Source organism: Dipodomys spectabilis, unplaced genomic scaffold (assembly GCF_019054845.1).
Source record: "Dipodomys spectabilis isolate Male_0828 unplaced genomic scaffold, ASM1905484v1 ptg000006l, whole genome shotgun sequence".
Taxonomy (NCBI): Eukaryota; Metazoa; Chordata; class Mammalia; order Rodentia; family Heteromyidae; genus Dipodomys; species Dipodomys spectabilis.
In genome coordinates this window covers 8,507,751-8,531,651 of record NW_024870683.1, presented here as the reverse complement: position 1 = coordinate 8,531,651, position 23,901 = coordinate 8,507,751, and the positions used below count along the sequence as shown (strand labels likewise).

Sequence of the window (23,901 nt, the reverse complement as noted above, 5' to 3'; positions counted from 1 at the left end):
TTTTTGAACTTGTGTTTGCTGTTTCCTGAAGTGGACTAATGAAAGCACAAACTGATGAGGAGCTGGTCACTTTGCACAGTCTCCGGTTTATTGCTCAGAACAAGTCTGTGATAAGTACTGTTATTGGATTGTTCCACAGATGAGGAAGTTGAGGCATGGAGGGATGAGGCGGTGGGTTGGACGGGGAAACTAGGATTCCTACCCAATGTGTTTGCCTCCCCAACCTGCAGGCACTCTATAACTTGAGCCACATTCAAGTTTATTAGTTATTTTCTTGGACAGGGTCTCAAGATTTTGCTTGGGGGCTGGCCCCAGACCACGGTCCTCCTGCTTATGTCTCCTGGATATCTGGGATCACAGACATGTATCACTATACTTGGCTTGTTTGTTCAGATTCATTGCCAGCACTGGCCTCCAGCCTTACCTGACCAAAAGCTCATACTACATGTGAATTAACATACCTTGTTCCTTGAGTTTTTTGTTTTTTTTTTTAATCTACAGCTGCCTCCAATAGGCTGAGAGTTTCCTGGGCATTATCATTGTTGCTCAGATTAGTAGCCGCAGGGTTTCTGTGCTATTCTCCCTGGGAATGTACCTCTGTCCATATCCCCTTAGCCTGGTCTCAGAGTTTTTCTTGTCCTTCTACGCAGGTCCAGGAGCTTCTCTCATTGCATTAGGATCTTTCCAGGGCTAATGCTGAATGTCAAAAACTGCTCCAGGTGTCATGGAGAGAGCAGGAGACAAAGCAGAGAAAAGTTGCTGCCCTCATGGAGCCTCCATTCTTCTAGAGCAAAGATGGTTACTGACTCTAAGGCCTGGGCACCTTCCCATCTCCAAGTCCTATTCTGCCTCCTGCTGAGCTAGGACTGTCCTGCCCTTTCTCTCCTGCTGTTTGCTGAAATGCTAGAGGACCCAGATAGTTCCCCTTGGAGGTCTGCCCTCCTTTTCCAGCCACCCAGGGGAGGTCACTGTGGGCTCAGGGAAGGCCCATGTCTGCTCCTGGAGTTGGTGTGTGCACACGCGTGATTTACCGCATCTCACTGTGCCACATGTCTTTAAAATTACAGTGCCCATTTCCTGCTGAAATAATTTCCACAAAGACTGGCTCCTATTACCGCAAGAGGCGTGCAGACGTCATGATTTATTATTATTTATGGTCCCAAGGCCTTGTTTATGCAAGACGGGTTAGGTGCGTGCGATAGAAATGCCATTATGCAAATGACATTGAATGTCCTTACTGCGCCTAAATAATTTTTGTGTTGGACGATTAAACCTCATCTGTTATTGATATGGGCTGCAGTCGGGCTATTACAGAGTCCCAACAGTACTTACTCCCAGTAATGGGAAAATTGAGAGAGAGAGACCAACACAATTGCCTCAAGTGGGCCGTGATGGTCTGGAAGGAGTAGAACATCTCGGAGGCCCGGGAAAAAGCAGCCACAGACTTCTCAGGATAAATAAAGAAGGCAGTGCCTGGCAATAAATTAAGTCCGGGTTTGAGTGAGTGCCTTGGAGGATTTGTGGCCTTCCAGTCTTGTGATTTAGCTATTTGATTTAGTCAGGAGACTAGGGCTCATGCTGAGGGAGCAGCCAGTGTAGATGGGAGGGGACAGAATTTGAGGGTGGCCACGATGACGCTGGGTATCCAATCTGCTGCACCCATACGACCACTCCAGCTTCTGCGTGCACTCGCCTGTGCTTGTTCCTGCTCTCTCTCTCTTTTGACACAGCTGTGAAGTCCCATTTTGATCAGTGTTGATAGCTTATGAATTCCAAAATTGACAAAATTTACAGAAAAATGAGGATAATCCATCTTCCTTAGCAGCCTGTCAGGAGCTGGCCATACTTCATAATCTCCAATTACAGATGCTATTTTCCGACATTTACATGCAGATATTAGAACCAAATGAAAATGAGAAACAAAGAGAGAGTGGAAATGCAGCTATTTATATGTATAAAAGACAAAACAGGTAAATTTGAGACGTTTAGATTGGATTTGGGGGTCCCTCTAGGAGCCTGGAAAGAGACAGATCCGAACACGTGAGGTTTAAGAACAAAATGGCAACACACAAGGCCTCACCAGGCCTGCCAGTGGTCTGGCAGTTTGGATTTAAAATGGGTCAGATCTACCCAAACAATTTGCATGGGAGTAGAGGGGTACAAAGTATGGTATGCCCCGGGGTTTTCAGGGGCCTCTGGAGACCACCTACAGCTCATTCTGAGCTGTCAGGTCCACATGCATTTCACAAAAGGGTAACATGAGAATCTTCCACATTTCTTTTATTTTTTTTTTTAAAGTGATGATGAATGCTGATTGGAGTTAGCTTTTTTTTTTCTCTCCAAGGCAAATTTTTCAAATTCAACACATTCAGGTAACAAATATATAAACCCCTTGACAAGGGAGGTACCACTTGCTAGTTGTCAGAAGGGCTCTGGTCAGGTGTGCAGGGAGTTGCTTCAATAAAGTTTTAAAGTAGGGTATAAATAATAAAATTAATGGGGAACGAAGAAGTTCTGTTAGATGGGTCATCCCCTGATTCCTTCTCCGGGCTAATCGGGCTGCCAGAGGAGGGCCTGGGAGGAAGTTTTATAATGAAAATGTTCTTCCCATAAAATTGAAGGGAGAAGAGCCTTGTTGCCCTCACAGCTCTATATGGCACTGGCCTCCAGAAAGCTGGGGATATTAATTAGCACTGCTTTGGATTAAACTCTCCCAACCATGTCGGATGGTACGATTTTTTTTCTTTGTGAGCTTGACACAGGGTGGCAAAGAGAAGCCTGCCTGGGTTTTGCCAGCCTCCAGATGCGCTGAACTTGTCTTTTATTTGGGGATCAAACCTATGCCCCTCCTAGAGATGAAAAAGAGTTATCTTTGGGATCTTGGGGGGCTGTTTTGTGGAGAAGCCAGGGATAGAAATAGTTGAATGAGAAAATGGGAACATCTTAGCTTGATAGTTTCTGTATGTGTGTAAAGCTTATTTCTAGCTAATACTTCAATGTTTCCTGAGGTTTGATTTGTGGGCAAAAGGTGAAGGAAATAAAATTTGGAAGCTAAATTAATGTATGTGCACACAGGAGGGAGAAAAAGACTGTTAAAAAAGCAAACTCGAAAGGAGACTACAGGAGAACTGTGTTTGTTTACATGTATAGTCTCAGGGCAAATGGCTTGCTTGTTTAAGTAAATTATAGAAATTAGCACAAAAATGATTATTATGCTTTGTTTCCTAATCTGAAATGCAAGCTTCATGGAATTGACATATAATTGTGAAATGCAAACATATTTCCCTAATGAAAGGCTGAGGCTCTTGAAATGTTAACCTTGATCAAAAGGCTTATAAGGAGGAGCACCATTGTTCTGTGCTGAGCTTTTTTCCCCCTTTTATTAACATTAGCTAAAATGTGAACTTATGCAGAGTAGTTAATTCCTAAGCCTAGTATCTCCTTCCTCTGGTTTCTCATCTTTATAAAAGCCGGAGTGTCACCTTCAGTAGAGAATAGGAAAAGCTCATGGGCAGGTGCCTGGCTTTCCCTTACGGATGTTACCAGTGCCACAGGCCTCCATCTATTTCTCTATTGTTTCCCACTAAATTCATTGAGAATGTTGCTATTCAATGTGCACAGAACTGTCCTCTGAATTCCTCATATAGGGTGCTTTCTATCTCAATGGAAACACTAGAGGAAACAGTTAATGACACTGTGGCTGGGCAACCTGAAGAGTTCTAGAAGAGGTCATTGTTGAACAAAGATCTTCAGGGGAGATTATAGGATTAGGGAAGAGGGAATGGGGGGATGCTCAGGGTGGAGCTTTGGAATAGGTAGGCATCTGAAGATGCCATAAGCCATGGAAAGATGTACTTAGCTGGAAAGTTGGTACTTTGCGCTGCATCTGGGCTCCAGTGCTTCACTAATGGACAGTTTAGAATTCAGGACAAAGAGCACAGATTGAGAATTCAGAAAGAACCTGAGTTCACTACCCTGCTCTGAGACTTACTTAGTCGTCTCTCAGCCTCAATTTGTCATCTAGAACATGATGGGGTTAACAAGTGGCCGAGAGGGCGCTCATAGTGCAGCACAGAACTTTGGGCTTTGAAATCATATTGCTGGAGATGATTTGGACACACTTAACATGATTTTGGCAGCTTGTTTCTCCTTTTCCCTATCTGGAAAGGGACATTGTCATCTTCCCCCCACTCCCCAGGTTGCTTTAAGAATTGAATGAATGAATGCATTTTCAATCTTAAAACAGTCCCTCTTGATTAGTCATTGCTGCCTGCCTCACTGTGTTCCCTGGGGCTTCCCCTTCTGTTCTAAACCATGGGAGCCTTTGAGGGGTGCAAAGGGTGGAACACAGGGAAATGAGTCACTCAACTTTGCACATTGTTTGGAAGCCCCTTGGTCTCTACAAACCATTTTCCCCGAAGGCCTGGTCACAGTTCTGGAGGACCAAGTGAGTAGAGAGCACAACCCCTCCCTGCCTGCTGTGCTTTCTTATCCTCTGAGTCTGGGAGGTACCTCTGCTGACTGGCAGAGCCAGGCCACATCTTTTCCCAGTTCACTTTGTTCTGAGGGCCTTTAATCACATCTGTTCAGAGCTGGACACTGGGCATGGAATTGTTGCCACAAAGATGAGGGAGTCACACACTTTTCTCATGAAGCTCATACTCCAGTTACATAGGTTGGAGCTATGGGTAGTTAAATGAACAATGTAGAGTGATGAGTGCTTGGTAGAGATCTGTACACTTGGGTATGTTAGGAACACAGAGCATTGAAAATCAGGGAGGCTGGATGAAAGAGGGAGGACTTTCAAATCTTTGCTATTCCTTAGTAGTACTTTGTAGATGATCAAGTGTTGTGTCGTTCATAGTCTATCCCCCTGAGTTTGATTCATTTTTATTTGATTAGTAGAGACAAAATGATAAAGCTTTTTGATGGTTTTGGTTTGTTAAAAAAAAACTATACATTTTATTTTGAGATAATTGTGGTTTCACATGCAGTTGTAAGAAACAATACAGAGGGATCTCATGTACTCTTTGCTGAGTTTCCCCTAATAAGATCTTATAAAACTGTAATACAATCAGTGTAGTAGCACATGTCTACAGTCCTGACATTCAGGAGGCTAAGGTAAGAAGACTGCTAGTTAGAGGCTATCCTGGGCTACACAATTAGATTCTGCACCAAAACAACAGTGGCTTAAACCTACTACAGTACTATTGTACAATCGAAGCATTGACACTACAGACTCAAGACACAGAGCAGTTCCATCATTACTAGGGGCCTCTTACCTTGTTCAGTAGACATTTTTATTGTGTTCTTTTCTTTTTTTTTTTTTTGTCGGTCGTGGGGTTTGAACTCTGGGCCTGGGCGCTGTCCCTCAGCTCTTCAGCTCAAGGCGAGCGCTCTACCACTTGAGCTACAGCGCCACTTCCGGTTTCCTGGTGGTTTATTGGAGATAGGAGTCTCACGGTCTCTCCTGCCCGGGCTGGCTTTGAACCGCGATCCTCAGATCTCAGCCTCCTGAGTAGCTAGGATTACAGGCGTGAGCCACCAGCGCCCAGCTTTGTGTTCTTTTCTTTCACATGTGTAGCCTTGGGAACTTGAAAAATGAGTAGAAAAGGGCCTTCCCTAGAAGACATTTCATTCTTCCCACCCTCCTTGTGCCTTCTCCCGAGTTACAAATGAGAAAAAGAGTCAAGAACACGAGGTGCCTGGTCTAATTTCATAGAACATTATTAACTTGGCCTAGTTATATTTTGCATAGTTCTCTTGGTCCCAGGCATGATGGGCATCTTGGCCACATTGTCTCTCCTGATGCTGCCTTATCTCTGGATTTGGAGGTCTGGGGCAGAACGAGCAACATTGTCACTGACCCTGGGTCAGACTTGACCTGTGGTAGGAGAGCCCTGTTGCATAGTTGAGGACCCCATGTGACAGGGTGCAAACTTTGGTGAAGCCTCAAAACCAAGGGCCCTGGTGGTTCAGGTCCATCTCCCTCACAGCAGATGCAGTGAGTGGGGCTTGTGAAGGAAAGAGTGTTTCCCCCACCCCAGCTTCCATGGGAAACTGAGAGAGCCAAACCTCCAGGTTCCCTGCTAACCAGTCTAATAGTGACCAACCCAGAGAGACTCCTTCATGCATGCTTTGCTGGATGGAGTTTTGTGTTTCCAGGTTTAAAAACATGGGCTATGAAGATGCTGGGCTGTGGAACTGGAGAAGAATTGGGTTTGTGGTCAGGACACTGTGTGGAGGAGCTTTTCCCTGGGGACTGACCGTGAGGGCTTTTCTGCTCTGGGCTAGGCACATCTGGACTCCCCTCTGCAGTTCCTTTCCCACATCTGCTCACACCCTAGGATTCCAAGGGTGTAATCAACCTGCAGGGACATAGCAAACTGGAAAGGACTAGGCATACAGGAGGTCTGATGCTTCTGTGTTTGGAACACTTAGGTCTCTGATGTGGAGTGTGTGTGTGTGTGTGTGTGTGTGTGTGTGAGAGAGAGAGAGAGAGAGAGAGAGAGAGAGAGAGAGAGAGAGAGAGAGAGAGAGAGAGAGAGAGAGAGAGAGAGAACTGGAGGAACAGGGAAAGGCATGGGGAAAAGGAGGTGGAGAACCAACTCCTGACTTTCCTCAGCTTCTTGGGTGCTCAAAGTGTTCCACAGTTATTCTGGGGCAGTAGATGAGAGGTGGCAAGTTTGAACACAAGCTTAAGTCCATGCTGCCTATTTTTCTCCTCCTCCTCCTCCTCCTCCTCCTCCTCCTCCTGTTCCTCCTCCTCCTCCTGTTCCTTCTTGTTCTTGTTCTTGTTCTTATTCTTATTCTTGTTCTTATTCTTGTTTTTGTTGTTGTTGTTCTTCTTCTTCTTCATTTTCTTCTGAGACTTGGAAAGAAGATGAAATAGTCTAATTAGCTAAAATGGGGAACTCACTCCAGTCTTTTGATATTCCCTTCTTGGAACCCCACCCCAACTTCATTTTAATGACTTTTTCAAAGTATAATTCTTATACCATAAAATTTACTCATTTAAAGTGTACATTCTCAGTAAGTTTAAGGAACTGTATAACCATTACCACAGTCCAGTTTGGGAATACTTACATCTTTTTAGCAATAACTTTTTTTTTTTTTTTCTGGGTCTGGTCGTGGGCCTGAACTCGGCCTGGCCGCTGTCCCTCAGCTCTTCAGCTCAAGGCTAGCACTACCACTTGAGCCACAGCGCCACTTCCGGCTTTTTTCTTTTTGCTTATGTGGTGCTGAGGAATCGAACCCAGGGCCTCATGCATGCAAGGCAAGCGCTCTACCACTGAGCCACCTTCCCAGCCCTAGCAATAACTTTTGTACTCATTTATAGTTAATCTCTGTCCTACCCATTGTCCTAACTAATGCACTACTCTGCTGTGTGTGTGTGTGTGCGTGCACGCGCGCATGGGCTCAAATGTATTTGCAATTTCTGAACATCCATGAAGGTGGAGCTTTTCTTCTGCCTGGCTTCCCTTTGCAGAGTATTTTGGGAACTGTCCATGTTGGGCTCTATCAATATTTCAGTCCTTGGATTCCTTTCAAGAAAGTAACAATCTACCACATTTTTAAACCACATTTTTGTTTACCACGTTTTGTTAGCAGCACTTGCTTTTGAAGCAGACTGCAGACATTGTAACACTTCATCCTTAAATATTTTGGAATGAATCTTGAAAAAGTTTCTTTGAAAGACTTTCAAAAATGTATTCATTACTTTACTCATGTAACTGTAACCCCTCTGTACAGCATCTTTACAATGAAATAAAAGACTTTCAAAAAGCATACTCACAATACCATTACCATACCTAATGGAATCCTTAAAGTCGTTTGTTCCATACTTGCCATGCCCCCTTCCCTTCCCTTCCCCTTCCCTTCCCTTCCCTTCCCTTCCCTTCCCTTCCCTTCCCTTCCCTTCCCTTCCCTTCCCTTCCCTTTCCCCTCTTCTTTTCTTTTCTTGTGCTAGTACTGGGACTTAAACTCAGGCCCTGGATACTGTCCCTTAGATTTATTTTTTGCACAAGCTTAGTGTTCTACTACCTGAGTCACAGCTCTGCTTCCAGCTCTTTGGTGATTAATTGGAAATGTGTTTCATGGACTTTCTTTCCCTGGCTGGTTTCAAACTAATCCTGAGATCTCAGCCTCCTGAATAGTTAGGATTACAGGCATGAGCCAGCAGTATCTGGCTTGATTATTTTACAGTTACATTCTTTGAAGTCTGTTTGTTTCAACCGTGGTTGAAACACTGCAATAATTGATGCATCTCTAAGTCTTTCTGAACCTATGGCTTCCTCTGATTCTCTTTCGGTAACTCCTAACTCATTGTTGAAGAGGAAATCTGTATTTTTCTCATGTAGCCAGTGATCTTGGCAAAGAGCATTAGCAACAGAAGGGACTGCATGGAGTGAAAGTCCCCAGAAAGAAGGGACACAGGGGCCAGTGAGGGGCACCTGGAAGAACCCTCTGCTTCCTCAGTCTCAGTCATCAGAGCTTGAGGACTTTCCTCCCCTGCTCCTCTGGGGGATTCTCCTCCTCCCTCCCTTGGCCAGGTGGAGAGGTGGGCAAGTGTTTCAGAGTCTGTTTCCCAGGGCCATCTGAAGCCCAGTGGTCAGCCTGGAGGAGCCCAGAAGGGAGCCTGCCCAGCATGATCCCTGTTCAGGGGCCTCCTGGCCCAAGACAGCCTGGCTATTCAGGGAGCCAGCTCTGCAGCCTTGTACCCAAACCTTGCCCTCCTTCTTGCTGCCTCCTTCTCACGTGTCTGTTTCTTTTCTCCTCCATGCTATGGCAGTGGTGCCCCGTGCTGATGAGACAATACTTGGTGCAGCCCCAGGCAGTCCTTTTCCAGGTAATTTCCTAGGGACCCAAATGATGCCCAGTGCATTCTGTCCTGGGGCCCACGCCTCTGAGTCCTCTGCTAGGATTCTTTAACCTCTACTGTTTAGTTTCCAAGAGCTCTCCCAGTCCTATGCAGTCAATTCTCACCAGCTCTCAGACAGGCAGCTAGTGCCCGCATGACCTGTCCCAGAGGCAACCTGGCTTGTCTAATGCTGTACAGGCGAGACAGACAGAGCTGGGCCAAGACGTCTGTGTGATCACTCCCAGCTCAATGTTCTTTCCATCACTGAGTAAAGGCTAGAAATGACACAGAATCCACCAAGGTAGTGCACTCCCTTTTTCCTCTGCATTTGTCCAGTGGGAGAGATGACCCCAAGTGACTTTTCTGGCTTGGATATTTGAGACAATTGAGGCTTTCCATTAACTGGAGCATGGAGTCTGGTTGGAGGGAGCACACAGCCATACACCAGGCACAGGGCCTGGGAAGACTGTAAATTGTTGACCTCAGCTCAATTTTTTCTTTTTGGGTTGTGGTCAAAGGACAACATCAGAGGGTTGTATTGGGGAGGATATCTGAAGAAAAAGCCTCAGGGGCTCAGAAGCAGGAAACGTGGAACACAGCACTTGCCTGTAGTAGTCCATGGCTGGGTTTAGGTGGGAGGGACAGCATATCCAAGGATGGAGGTGACTGATACCTGACACATGCTACCGGTCAGCCTTGAACTTCCTAAGTTAAGCCTCCTCTCCCTTCTCCCCTCCTCTTCTCTTTCTTCTTCCGTCCCCTCCCATCCTCATCCCATTCCTTTCCCTCCCTTCTCCTCTCTCAATTCCCCTCCCCTGCCTTCCTCTTCCATGCACTGTGCTGTTCTTTCTTCCTCCTTCTCCTTTTCTCCTTCCCCATCTGTTTGTCTGTCTGTCTCTCTCTCACAATACACTTACATACACACATACATGTGTACACATCTTACCTTTTTTTTTTCTTTCAGTACTGGGGTTTGAACTCAGGACCTCATATTTATATTATCTCAAGTAGCTGGGGTGATAGGCACATACCATCAGGCCCAGTTTACTTGTTGAGATAAGGTTTAACTTTTTTTTTTGGCATGACCTTACCTCTAATAGAAATCTTCCCAATCTCCACTTCTGGAGTAGCTGGGATTACTTACTTTTATATTTTGTTATCATTTAAAAAATATTATCTGCCAGCCTCTATTTTCACAAAAGACTTGAGATGGCCCAAAATATATTGCTAAGTAAGTCTGACAAAAATCCAGAGATTTTGAAAAGGGGAAGATCATCACACAAAGAACCAGCAATGATACAGTTATGGTACTTAAGCACTGAATTTGACTGAGTTTCCTGGCAGCCATAGTAAAAGGAAATATAGAGTGGTTTCTAATGTTTTGTTTAGTCTGAGGCAAATTAATGATAGTCATGGCAAAGAACTTTTTTTCTTGCACTAAGTTATAGGAGAGATGGGCAAGGAATTTGAATATTCTGATGAGCTGTGTCTCCAGAGGTTTAAAAAAATATCTTGTGCTGGGCACCTGTGGTTCATGTCTATAATCCTAGCTCCTCAGGGGGATAAGAGCTGAGGATTGTGGTTCCACATCAGCCACAGCAGGAAAATCTATGATTCTTATCTCCAATTAGCCACCAGAAAAATCTGAAGGTAGGGTTGTGGCTCAAGTGGTAGAGTGCTAACCTTGAACAAAAACATTCAGGGACAAGCCAGGTGCTGGTAGCTCACACCTGTAATACTAGCTACTCAGGAGGCTGAGATCTGAGGATCATGGTTCAAAGCCAGCCCGGGCAGGAAAGTGAGACTCTTTATCTCCAATAAACCACTAGAAAACCAGAAGTGGTGCTGTGTCTCAAGTGGTACAGTGCTTGCCTTGAGCTGAAGAGTGAAGGGACAGTGCCCAAGCCCAGAGTTCAAGCCCTACGATCGACAAAAACAAAAAACAAAAAACCCAAAAAAAAAAACAAACAAAATAACAAAAAAATGTTCAGGGACAGTGCCTAGGCCCTGAGTTCAAGCTCCAGGACTGCGTGCACACACACACACAGACACATTACCTTGTATGGCATTCAACAAATGCACTCAACATTTGTTATTCCATTACAGGCACTTCTCTAAGGGATTTAACTAATGTTGGACTGGGACATTGCTCTCTGGTCAGCTGACTTGAGAGAAGGGCAAAGGATGTTAGCATATCACTTAAAGCTATAGTTCTAACACTTTCTAGTTAATGTATGAGAACTGTGGATTCTATCGTACTTCTGGATCCTTTATTTATTCAACAAGCACCAAGGAGGCCCATGTCTCATACTCTCAAGGTAACCAAGAGGGAGATAGATAGCCATTGCATATAGGGATAGGTATGATCACAGAGCTCTGTACAAAATCCACCCAGCGTAAAAGCATCATAGAGTGACTATTTCCTTGTAGAAGTATAGGACCAGGAATGGCTTTACCAAGGAATACATTTGAACCGTGTTTTGCAGATAATGTAGGAGCTCTCTAAGCAACTAAGATGGGCCCCCAGGCAGAGGCAAATGGTACCTGTAATGTCTGAGGAGCAAAGCCAGTACAACAATGCTCTTGAGAACTCAGGGGATTGGGGAGAATGCAGTTTCCCTTAGAAATCACAGGCAGCTCAAAGGGTCAGACAGCAATGAGGTCTTGGTGGACACTTACGCACCCAAACTAGATTCTGGCACCCCGGAAATAGTCAGAGTGTGAAGTCTGGCTGCTGGGCTATTTTTGCTAGGTAGTGACAATGAGAAGAATGGTTGGGAAAGGGCAGCCAAGGCCTTGTTTTTGGGTACTACATGTCCCCAAGTCATGGCTCTTCAGGAGAGTTCTTTCTACCTGTGGAAGCCAGTGGTGGTTGAGTGACAAGACTTTTGAACTTCCTCATGCATGTACTATGCAGATTGAAGATTTCAAGTCTTGAAAAACAGTGATCCAAAACAAACTGTTGGAATAACTGAATGAATTTTGTTTGATATTGAATGTAACTGAGTATCACAAAATCAAATAGCAATTTCCACCTGGAAATTAAGTACATTAAGAGTCAAGAGAAGCCAGGTGCTGCTGGCTTATGCCTGTAATAACTAGTTACTCAGGAGTCTGACATCTAAGGATTGTGGTTCGAAGCCAGCCCAGGAAGGGTAGTCTGTGAGACTCTTATTTCCAACTAACTTAGAAAAATCCAGAAGTGGCACTGTGGTTCAACAGGGAGAGTGCTAGCCTAGAGCACAAAGAGATACCCATGGCCCATGCTCTCTACAATTCTTATAACCCATTGACTCTGCTGCCTTCGGGGAGATGGAACTTTCCCAGCAGACCCAGCTGCATAGCCCTGTCACAGTTTGGGAAGTCTTGAATAGGATGGAGAAGTGTACTAGAGTACTATCTGTTGGCTGGGATGGTGCCTGGCCCTGGGAAGGAGCACTGGTTCATGCTCATCCTTATGAATGGTTCCAGTCCCTTCTGGTCCACTTGCAGCCACTTAGCCATTCCATCTCCACCCTGAATACTTCCCTTCAGCTAGAACAGCAGCATGTTTTGCCTCATAGCTGTTTATTTACCGCTAAGCTTTCCTTCAGCTATTCCAGACTAGGAGACAGGACTTTCTCAGTCCTAAGTAAACTAGAACTCACCCCAAGAAACCTTTCCTGATCATTCTCCACCCCATGAACATAAATAGCTCTGTATATTTTTTCCTGTTAGAATTTCCGGGGCCATATATCTTTCTCTTGGAGCATGTCAGGTATCTCATGCCATTTTGTTCATCCCAAGACTTAGTAAAGCTGGGATGAATCCACACCTACTATGTTCAGGCCTCCATCAGGGTATCTGAGATATAGAGGGAACTGGGACCTACTCCTAGAGACCCAAAAAGTTAGAAGATGTCATCTAGGAAGAGACCTTCCAGAAGGCATTCTTCCCTTATACTTGACCAAGGCAATGCACTGAAGGAGCAGCTTCTGGAGAGCTTTATTTCCAAATTCATTCTTAGCACATCTGGAGGCTAACACATGACCAAGTCTCATCCTCCAAGGATGAAGCGTAGGCCTTGACCTTTTTTTTTTTTTTAAAACAGCTCTCTGCTGCACATGATGAAGGCAATGCCTTCAAAGTTGCTGCTTGTAAGTTTCAACAAGAAATATATTTTCATCTCCAACTCATACACAATACCCACTGTGTACAAAACAGAAATTTACTAAATGGGATTTGCCTTTCTCTATGTGTGAGAGCCTTGCCTTTCTCTGTTCTTCAGGCAAGTCACTTTCCTTCTATCATGGTAAAATGGGATAACAATATCTGTGGATAAGAAGGGAGAACTCAAGAACAATCCTAGCACAGAGTAAGGGCCTGACAAGTGGGAAATTTGGTGCACTTGTAAAGATTATGATTATTATTTCCTTGGCACCATTTGGCAGAATGAGAAGCTGGAGTGGGACTCATGCCTCCTGGTAGTCAAGAATGACTTCTTGGAGGAGGAAGTACTGAAGCAGAGCCATAAAATAACGGAGACTCTCTCCTATCCTCACAGTGATGGGGAGTGAGCCCTGCATGAGCACCCTAGGACAAAAGCACATTCCTTCCTTTTCTATGAAGGCCGAGCTTGCTCCCATAGATATTTGGCTGGACCTAGAGCTGACCACATTAGACGCCTTTGCTTTTTGCATTTAGGTCTCTAATCCACCTGGGATTGATTTTTGTGTCTTGTGTGAAGATCCAATTTCTTTCTTTCCCTTGTTTCTGAATGGATAACCAGTTACCCTGCACTGTTTATTAAAGAGTCCATCCTTTCCTGCTGATTTGTCTGTCTCCTCACCCATATATCAAGGTTCCATATGTGCGCAGATCAGTTTCTAGTCTCCATTCTGTTTCACTGGTCTATTTATCTGTCCCTGTGCCAATACCACACTGTCTTAATTACTGCAGCTTTGTAGTGATTCTTGATGTTGCTAGGCTTGTCCCTTCAGTATTGTTCTCTGTGGGAAGCCCCAGGACCCACTTTGAGGCCCAGGATATTCTCTACATGTTTAGAATCAGCCTTTTGTAGAAGATGTTTGATGAGCCCTAGGGTTCTGACCATGCTGTTATCAGTGAACAGCACCCCAGGGCTCCTGCAGCCCCAACTCGTGACTGTCACCATCCCTGGAAGGGTTTTCTAACTGGTTTGCAGGTATGTGCCTGAGCCTGAGTCCCTTCTGCCTGCTACTTGTCCAGTGGCTCCTTTGTTTTCCTCCAGTGGCTCAGAGTTTAATCATCCTATCCTACTCAGAGTGCCAGCAACCCCTTTCTGAACACTGCTTGCCTCCCTGTCCTTGCCTGCCAAGGATATAGCCCTAGACAGACAGGAATATGTCCCCTATTGTTAATGCCAGGAACCTGAGAATCTCCCTACTCCAAAGCTTGGCATGCACACCAATTTTCTGGCTTTGTTGTTTTCTTTAACTGTAAATAGGCCTAGAGGTTGAGTGAAAGGAAGAGACATGTTATGTCTCTTTATAATTTAGTCTGTCCTTAGATGGAAAGATCCAAGCTGGCATCTTCACTGCCCTCTCTGGAGGCATTCTGACAAGGGTTTGCATGAAATGACTCATTGCAAACTCTGGTTTCATGAAATGGTTTAAAGAAGGAGACACGAGTCACAGGCCAGTACATGTGGCTGGTGTGGGTTCGGTAAACCAGATGTTTTGGGATCAGAGAATTCAGCACATAGGTGTTTATGTGCTTTCAGAATTTAAAAGCACTTGTAAACTTGTGACTCAATTGGCTGGATGTATTAGATTTCAGATAAATTCTCTGGATCTAGATTCTGCCTGTTCTGCCACAAAGTTCCCCTCCAGCCTCAGTTTGCCTGTCTGTGAAATGAGGGTCTGGACCAGATGATCTCTCTGGTTCCTTTTACACTGTAGTATAAGAGCACAAAAAATCAGAAGCACTGATTTCTGAAGCACTCTGTCTACCCTCTTCCAAGAAGACTTTGTTTCTGCCTTGCATTTGTTACTGGGGTTTTCCTCCCTACGTGGAAGAGAATGATGGTCTGGGGCTAGTTTGGGCTGACTAGGGGCACAGGCCACACAAAGCCAGTTTTGACTTCTTGTGAAGCTTCATGAACTCCACTTTTCTACATTGGGCCAATTGTTGATTCTGGATACCGGTCTTGTTCTGTCCCATTGAATCTACCCTTTCAACCAGGGAATTCCTGAGGCCCCTGTGGGCCTCAGCACAGGCAAGCTGGCTTTGCCCAGCTTGGTACTTAGCCCAAAACATGGAGGTGCATTTGACCAGGGTGTCTCTGAATCTGCTGCTGAGATGTATCTATTTCTTCTTTCAGACGACGGAATATTCAGCGATGGCCTCGCTGGCTGGAGGGTTGGATGATATGAAGGCCAATCTGACCAGCCCCACCCCTGCTGACATCGGGAGCAGTGTGCCAGGCCCACAGTCCTACCCCATTGTGACAGGTGAGGTACCTGGTGTTAGGGGTATGAGGATAGAGAGAGAGAGAGGAGTGAGAGAATGCATGTGTGGTGGAAAGAATGATGTCTTGGTGCTGTTAGATATGCCTGGCCATTTTTGCCTTACTGAGGTTATAAGGTCCTGGAACAGGTCAGACAGCGACTGCTGGGACCATGGGTTGTGGCTGTAATAAGACACAACTGTGCACTGCTGCAATCAAGCTGGAGAATAAATGCTCAATAGACTGTAGGCCAGGAGCAATGACAGGGAACCTCCTGTCAGTGGGGCCGCTGTGAATGGAGCCAAGTGGTCAGAGGTCTGGGATTTCTCCCTGGTTGGTGCCAGCTTCAGGGAGGAGTGGGACTCCTGGTAGGTTGTCATCAGCATTTCAAATTTCCAGGCAGAGGTTGAGGCAATAAGGGCTGAAGGCTTAGGCCAGAAGGTGCTTGTGAAGATGCCAAACAGCTGCCTTTCTAGAAGGCCTGAAGATGGCCTCAGTCATTACTGTCAGTGGAAAGTGTGTCCCTTAGGCTGAGGTCATAGCTCAGTGGCAGAGCACTTGTCTGTTATGCTCCAGACTCTGGGTTCCCCTTCTCATTGTAGGCTCTGAGCATGCTGGGTTTGAAACTGGGTTTGCTAGCTGTTATCTTGATTAGTCAGATAAGAATTCCAGGCTGTGGTTTTTCTGATCTTTATGATGGGAACATCATCTAAGGCTGGTGTGAGAATAGACAGGTTCACATGTACAAGGTGCTTGGACTTTTCTAGGACACAGTAAGCACCTAATAAATGTGCTGTCATTACTTCTCTCAGAGTCTTCTCTGTGGCCTGTTGTGACTGAGAGACTCTTGGCACTCCGGCTCATCAGCATTGGGCACTGTGTCTATAGGACGGACTCAGCTGCCAGCTCCAGGAGGGCATCTAACCTTTCAGTATCACACACAGAGAGTGGCTGTGGGACACATGTGGGTCAGGGCCATTGGGTCCAGTCTAAGGTGGCAGGATGACCCTGTGGGCTGGTAGACAATGCACTGTGAGCAGTATCTTTCCAGGGAGCAGTGGTATGGCCAGCCAATACCAGGGCCATTCTGCCATGAGGATAATCTGGTGGTTCATCTTATCTTTCACCCCCTTGTGATCCTCTTTTGGACACAGCTTAGGGCCTCAATGTTTCCATCTGGTCTCTGGTCTCCTGGTCTCTTAGGCTCCTTGTAATAACTAAATGAAATTCTGGAGTAGACTTCCCTTCAGAAGGAGGGCTTGGGGCTGAAATCAAGATTCCTGAGAAACCTTGTTAAGGCAGGTCTCCAGAAGATTTTACATACATTTGTTTACATGGTTATTCGATGGTTAATAACCCAATTAGTGTTGACCACCTTTCTGACAGTTGAAGGAAGAAGCAGATGGATACCTGTCCAAAAGGTTAATCTATTCCATGGATAGGTCTAATTGGGCCCACATAGAGCTTTAGTTTTTTTGAGCTCAAACCAGGCATGGTAGTTCACACATGCTCATAACAGCTACTTAATAGCTAGATATTGGGAAGATTGCAAGGCCAACTAGAGTAAAAAGGTTGTAAATCTCATCAGCCAATAAAAATGTGGGCATGATAGCATTCTCCTATCATCCCAGTTATGCAGAAAAGGGTAAACAAGAGGCTCAAGGTTCGCGTTGGCCTGAGCATAAATGCAAGATGGTAAATGAAAATATCTATAGAAAAAAAGGGGCTGGAGGTTGTGGTCAAGTGGAACATGGATAGAGTTAATTTCTTTAATATATAAAGAACTTTTAAGAAAGAATAATTAAAAGACCAGTAGACAAAACAAGCAAAGATATGAATTAGAGAAAATGTAGATGCCCCAATTTTATATAAAAAATACACACTGGTTCAGAATTTTAAAGCAATAAGTAAAAAAAGCCTCATAAGATACAGTTCCATTAGCTTATCAAAGATAAAGGTAAATGTTGGGAGGAGAATGAAAAACAAGTATATTCATGTGCTTTTACAAGAGTTTAAATTGGTTCAAATTTTTTGGAGGGAAACTTGAAAATGCCTATGAAAAATTTAAATTTATATTGCAGATATGTTCACATATGTGCATAATGATGTCTGTGTGCATAATAATTATATAATTATTTATATTGGCAAACAACATCAATAGAAGCTATCTAAATAAAATATGGTTCTTTTATGTAATGAAATACTATGCAGCCTTCAAAAAAAGTATTGACTTGAATCAATGTTTAAGATAAACATTTAAGTAAAAAACAAGTTTAGAAGAATGTAAGTATAACCAATTTGTTAAAAAAATATTATGTAGAGGAACAAAGAGTGAACAAATGCAGGAATGGTACTCACTAGACACAATGTTGAAAATGAACTATACAACTTGTGAGTGGGGATGGAAGGGGAAAACAGAGAGAGTAAGGGAAGGGGAGACATTATCCAGATAGAAATGCACTCATTACCTAACTTGTGTAACTGCAATCCCTCTGCACATCACTTTTATAATAACAATTAAAAATAAAAAAGTAGAATACAATATTATAATGTGGGGAAAAATTTAAATATGATACAATACAAATAATTATTAAAGAAACTATTATTGAGTTAACACACAGACACATGGACTATATAGCAGATGCTTACACATGAAGATTCAGTGGGAGGTCTTGGAACTTTCCTTCTTTTTGAGGCATTGAGGTTCTATGCTTGGGAGAGGAGGCAGGGTCTCCACCCAATCCAACCCAGAATTCTTTTGGGATAGCAAATATTTACAGGTCCCCTTTACTTTCCTGACATTAAACACTTAAACAATATAGCCTTCACATCTGATTTTAAATAAAATTTAAACAATGCACTAATAATGAGATAAAAGAGAAATAAAAAGCAAGACTGCTTATAATCAAGCAATATGTATTGATATGTGCCTACTCTGTCTAAACTACAAGACAAAACAGTTCAGGGCTTTGCTGATGTGCTCATGAACCAACGCATGGTGAACGCAGTCACCTTGAGCATACCCTTATGCAGGATTGTGGACCAAGGAATTATATCTTCTCATAGTGGCACATTTTGCCGACAGGAGGAACTCTTAGCAGAGTTCCGAATAAAACGAAGCATGAGGTTTGCTCAATTTATACAGTAGTTGCATCCCTAGAAAATTCAGAGTATATGAGACCATGGAATTTGCAAGTTCACATTTATATGTAAATGAAATTCAGTTCTAGATTCAAATAATTGCAAACAGATTTTCCAGCTTCATAAATGCTTTTCAGGACATGACAATAGTGCAGGATGGAAGAAGATGATTCATTGTGTGGAACTATTCCATGCAAGCCAGCAATTCATGCCCCTCCAGTATCTAAGAGCCTCACAGAATTTCACAATGTCCTCTAGGGGACGCTATTGGCTCCACTGAGACCTGTTAGAACACCTTGAAGGAAATCCTTGGAGGGCTATTGGTGGGCTGCATGTCACTCTACATATGTTAGTGGCTGTGCTGACAAAGTTCTGAAGTCTTCAGAGGAAGTCAGTCTTCCAACTCACCTGTGTTCACTTCCTACCCCAAGGTTCCTGTGGGTGCTCAGTTGAACTGTAAGCCCCTGGGCTCTACTGGGGGCTGAAGAGTACCCCTTCCCAGGCTGCTCCATCTCTGCTCTAACACTCCAGGCTACCCAAGGAAGATCTCATTAGAGAACAAGTCGATTGCTCTCCACCGTTTATATGCAGCATTAAATATTAAGCTAAACCTCTGCTCTACTAGCAGGCCCACGGTTCAGAAACTACTCACCATTTGTGAACTGGTGACATGGTCAGCTGGTTCCTGCACTGTCAGCAGTTTGGGCCTCTCCTGATTGGGACTAATTACCTGCAGGTGTGCCCTTGAGCCACAGGCCCGCTGATAGGGCAGCTACTGTGCCTACCTGCCAAAGAGGACCGCGGGAAGGGTGTCAGGCTCCCGACTTTTGCCTGCCTCCCCACTGGCCAGAGAGCTGGCAGTCTTGTCTCCAGATGTGCCCACCCAACATTTTGCTTGGGAGAACAAAGGAGCAGGATCAGTCTGTGTGACCTTGCTAGCCTCTTCCCTTGGGGACTCTATCTGTGATCAGAAGAATGAAATGACAGGGGGAGACTGAACAAGGCCTCCCTGGGTCCAACAGGGTTAGGAAGCACTAGGCTGGTGGGTGACGCAGGCCTCGGGGTCTAAGGCTTTCTCTGAGCACATGGGAATTATGGATACTTTTCTAGGCTAATGTATGAAGGATCCCTACCTTTGCCTGTGTCTTGAGGGCATAAGTCATAGAGAAATGTTCCCCGTGTCAATCCTGTGGGGGGGGGGTAGGGGGGGGATAATACTCTCTCAGGGATTCCTAAAGGGTCCTGACCCTATAGAACACCACAGGAAGATTCTGGATGGAGACATCAGGACATCTGGCCAAGGGGCAGAGGGAGCAGATATATGAGTGCTACAGGTGACTTTTCCCCCCACATATTTGGGGTACCCATGTCCAGTATAGGAGCAGTGATATATCTGCTTTGTGTCAGGATTTTTCAGAAACATTCAGACTGTACATGGTTTTGCTTTGGGTCTGTGAACCCAAGCTTCCCAGACTCAGAATCTCTAGCACTGGAGAAGCACCTCTGGCTGTGTGATAGGGAACCTTCTCTGCTGAATGACTCTGGGGGATTTCCTGATGAGGCTTCACACTCAGATGTACTCTGCCCCCTCCTCATGTTTCCTCTGGCCAGGCGCCAGGCAGCTTTGAACAGCCGATTGTTCATCTTTCCATGGGGAACACCTCCTTTGACCCACTTTTTATGAGCCTTTTTTGAGGCTCATCAGACACAACTAAATACCTCTTCTCTCCCACTGAAGTCATAATGAATAATGAAAGGAAGAATATGAGAAATGCCTGTGTACCTGGGCTGCCAAGGGGTGTGAAAAATTGCAGTAAAAGCTGTAATGCAGCATGCTAGCCAGGACTGCATGCTCAGCCATGTGCTTCCCGAGGAAGACCCTGGGCTACTGAGTTGCTGTGTGCATTGGAGAGGGAGGGTAATTTCAGCAGTTACTGTTTATTGGACTCTTATTCTGGGGCTAGATAGAGATGCTGGGAGATAGCACCTGCCCTCACTGGGCTCTCCTGCTGGGGAGAGCAAGGCAAACTACAGTAAACACAATGAATATGCAATGTGTTTTGTAATGCATGTGCTCTGAAGAAAATAAACAGAGGGAAAGAATCATGAGAGGCTGGGGCTGAGAGGTGGTGGTGGTATGCTGATGGGATGGTGGATGAAATAAGACCTTTTTAGAAAGGTGATGCGATTCAATTAGAGATCTGAAGAAGTTTTGGGATGATTTGGTGGAAAGGAATTTTCAGGGGATGATATCTCAGATGATGCCTAGTAAATGTATGGATGAATGAATGAAGATGTCTAAAGGTGAGACTATTATTCTCTCTGTGCCCATTGGGTTCAGCCTATATGTAAATTAGACCCTGGGGGCAGGGAGGCATCTCAGAAATAGTGGAAACTATAAGAGATAGGAAGCTTGCTTTTTGACCCAGCAGGGGTTAGTTCCCTATCAAGGCTTGGACATCTCTGCTGAATTTCAAGGGCAAAGAGCTTACGAGAAGCTCTTATCAGTGAAAGTATTTCCTTTCGATTCACAGATGGGAAGCTGAGGTTTCCATAGGCAATGCTGGCAACCATGCCGTGATCTCATAGACATAAGCACTGCCCAATAAGACCCTCAGTCTGGCATGTGCCCCTAAGGTACAACTCAAAGACTGTATGGTCTGTATATTGATTTTTTGAATATTACAAAAAGACATATCTGGATACCAGTGGTTCATGCTGATAAATAACTATATGGAGGCTAAGAATGAGAGGACCAGAGTTTGAGGTCAGGCAAAAAAGTTAGAAAGACCTCAGCCCATAGCAGGGCACAGAGTGGCACATGCCTGTCACTTCAAGCTATGTAGGAGGCTAGATTGGGAGGATCATGGTACCAGGCCAGCCTGTGCGGGAAAAGTCTGTAAGACTCTATCTCCATGGAGGGAAGCTGGATGTGGTGGTGCATATCTGTGATCTCAGCAATGACGAGAACATTAAAAGACAGATGGTAGCTCAGGTGGGAAGCAAGTGACTTATCCTAAAAATAACCAGTAAGAAACAAGGATAGAGATGTGGCCCAGAGGTATTATGTAAACCCAGCAAGCCTGAGGCACTGAGTTCAAATCCCAGTTTTGCAAAAAAAAAAAAAAAAATAGCTTTATCATTTTAACATCAGACTTGTTAAGGATTAGTTCATCTGTACAATGGATGTACCAGATGCAGTTGTAGAAAGAGGACAGTCTTTAAATTACGACGGGGAAGGGTGTTTGCAATACATCGTTCATAAAAAAGAAAAAGCAGAAATGATGATCTTTACCACAGACTACCTTTTGTATAAAACATATTTAAACCATGCCAATGCATATTTCTATGTCTGTAAGTTAAGGAAACTCTGAGAAGATCCTTAGGATCTTAACAATCATGTTTAGGCATGAGGAAGGAAAAAGAGTGCTTTTTAATTGAATATCACTTACATTTTAAAATTTGTGAACTTTGTCAGTTTATCAACTACCAGAAAGAAAATTTGAAGTACCTTTAAAATCAGGGAATTTGCTGCACCAGAATCAACTCCAAATGGATCAAAGACCTCGAAAGCAAAGCAGATACCTTGAAAACATTACAGGAAGGAATAGGAGAAACTCTAGGGCTCCTTGGCAGAGGCCGAAATTTTCTAGCGACCTAGAAACACAACAAATAAAAGAAAGGTTGGACAAATGGGATTGCATGAAACTGCAGAGCTTCTGCATGGCAAAGGACATAGCTAGCAAGATCAAGAAAAAGCCCACAGATTGGGAGATCTTTACTAGCCATACAACGGACAAGGGCCTCATATTTAAAATAAACTTAGAATTCAAAAAATTAAATCCCCCAACAACAAATCCTCAAAGAAACAACTGCCTGATAATAAGTGGGATAAAGACTTAAAGAGAAACTTCTCTGAAGAGGAAATAAGAATGGCCAATAGACAACTGAAGAAATGCTCAACTTCTCTAGCCATAAAAGAAATGCAAATCAAAACAACATTGAGATTCCACCTCACCCCAGTTAGAATGGCTGTAATCAAGAACTCTAATAACAACAGATGCTGGAGGGGATGTGGTCAAAAGGGAACCCTACTGCATTGTTGGTGGGAATGTAAACTTGTTCAACCATTCTGGAAAGCAGTATGGAGGTTCCTGAAAAGACTTCACATAGAACTCCCCTCTGACCCAGCAATTCCACTTTTGGGCATTTACCCAAATGATCATAAACAAGGCCATACTAAAGCTACCAGCATAACTATGTTTATCGCAGCATTTTTTTTTTTACCATAGCTAAGATATGGAACCAACCCAGACGCCCCTCAATAGATGAATGGATCAAGAAAATGTGGTGTATTTATACAATGGAATTGTATGCCTCCATCAGAAAGAATGACATTGCCCCATTTGTTAGGAAATGGAAAGACTTGGAAAAAATTATATGAAGTGAAGTAAGCCAGGCCCAAAGAAACATAGCTCCCATGGTTTCTCTTATTTGCAATAACTAGTGTATGTCTAGGACAAGCAGAAAAGGTCAAAAGCTATGTACATATGACCATATAAGATGATAGTAAGCGAAATGAACCCCAAGATAGGGACACAAGTGATTTTTTTCTTTCTTGCTATTGTTTTTAACGTAATTATAATGTACTATGTGATTTTTTTTTTGTTTCTTTGATTTGTTCCCCCATGGTATAACCCCTGTTTTCACTGTATTGATTCTGGTGCCCTGCATCTTGTATATAACATTTCTAATTTGGGGAGGGGAAGGGAAAAAACAAAATGTTTAAATAGGGATACAGGTTGACCCATTGTAACAATGAGATGTACAAGACACTATGTTGAAAATGAACTTTACAACTTGTGGGAGTGGGGAGGGAGGGAGGAGTTGTAGGTGGTGGGAGGGAAGGGATGGTAGGAGAAAAACAAAGGAAGAGGTAGCAATGCTGATAGGAAATGTACTCATTACCTTACTCATGTAACTGTAACCCCTCTCTACACTATTTTTACAATAAAAAAAAGTATTTAAAAAAAGAAAGAACAAATGGAGTTCCATGTGCAACCAGTCATTAAAATAAAAATATTTTTATTTAAAAAAAATCAGGGGATTTGATACAAAGGTTAAAATGCCTCTCTTGAGGACTTGGAGGACTGTCCCCACAGGTCAGCAGCTTCCTGTGGCCACCCTGGGGACAGGAGCTGCCACTTTAAGTGCCCCAGACATGTCAGCCCTGTGGCCTCCCTAGCTTGCTGGCACCTGTGGGTATTTGAGTTTCTGATCTTGTGCCAACATATTCCCCATTTTTCCTGTTTTCTTTAAGTCCTGCCCAACAATTGTCCCCAGTATTCAAAGCAGAAAAGGCTGCCATGTATCTCCAGCTAAGTTCTTCTGTCCCTGACTGCTGGCCAGTGCTCAAGCTATTTCCTGCCCTAGG

The 23,901-nt window shown here is 44.1% G+C and overlaps 1 protein-coding gene across 7 annotated transcripts in view; it reads left to right on the top strand.

Moving 5' to 3' along the window:
* Positions 1 to 23,901, top strand: part of Pax5 (paired box 5) — a 174,595-nt gene that overhangs the window by 86,924 nt on the left and 63,770 nt on the right. For 4 of the 7 annotated variants that reach the window (XM_042696450.1, XM_042696411.1, XM_042696464.1 and 1 more), the window contains 2 exons: positions 8,792 to 8,848; positions 15,201 to 15,330. In XM_042696450.1, the coding sequence (XP_042552384.1) occupies positions 8,792 to 8,848; positions 15,201 to 15,330 (187 nt within the window). The remainder of the gene's footprint in view (positions 1 to 8,791; positions 8,849 to 15,200; positions 15,331 to 23,901) is intronic. The other 3 variants (XM_042696458.1, XM_042696430.1, XM_042696440.1) reach the window with 1 other exon arrangement.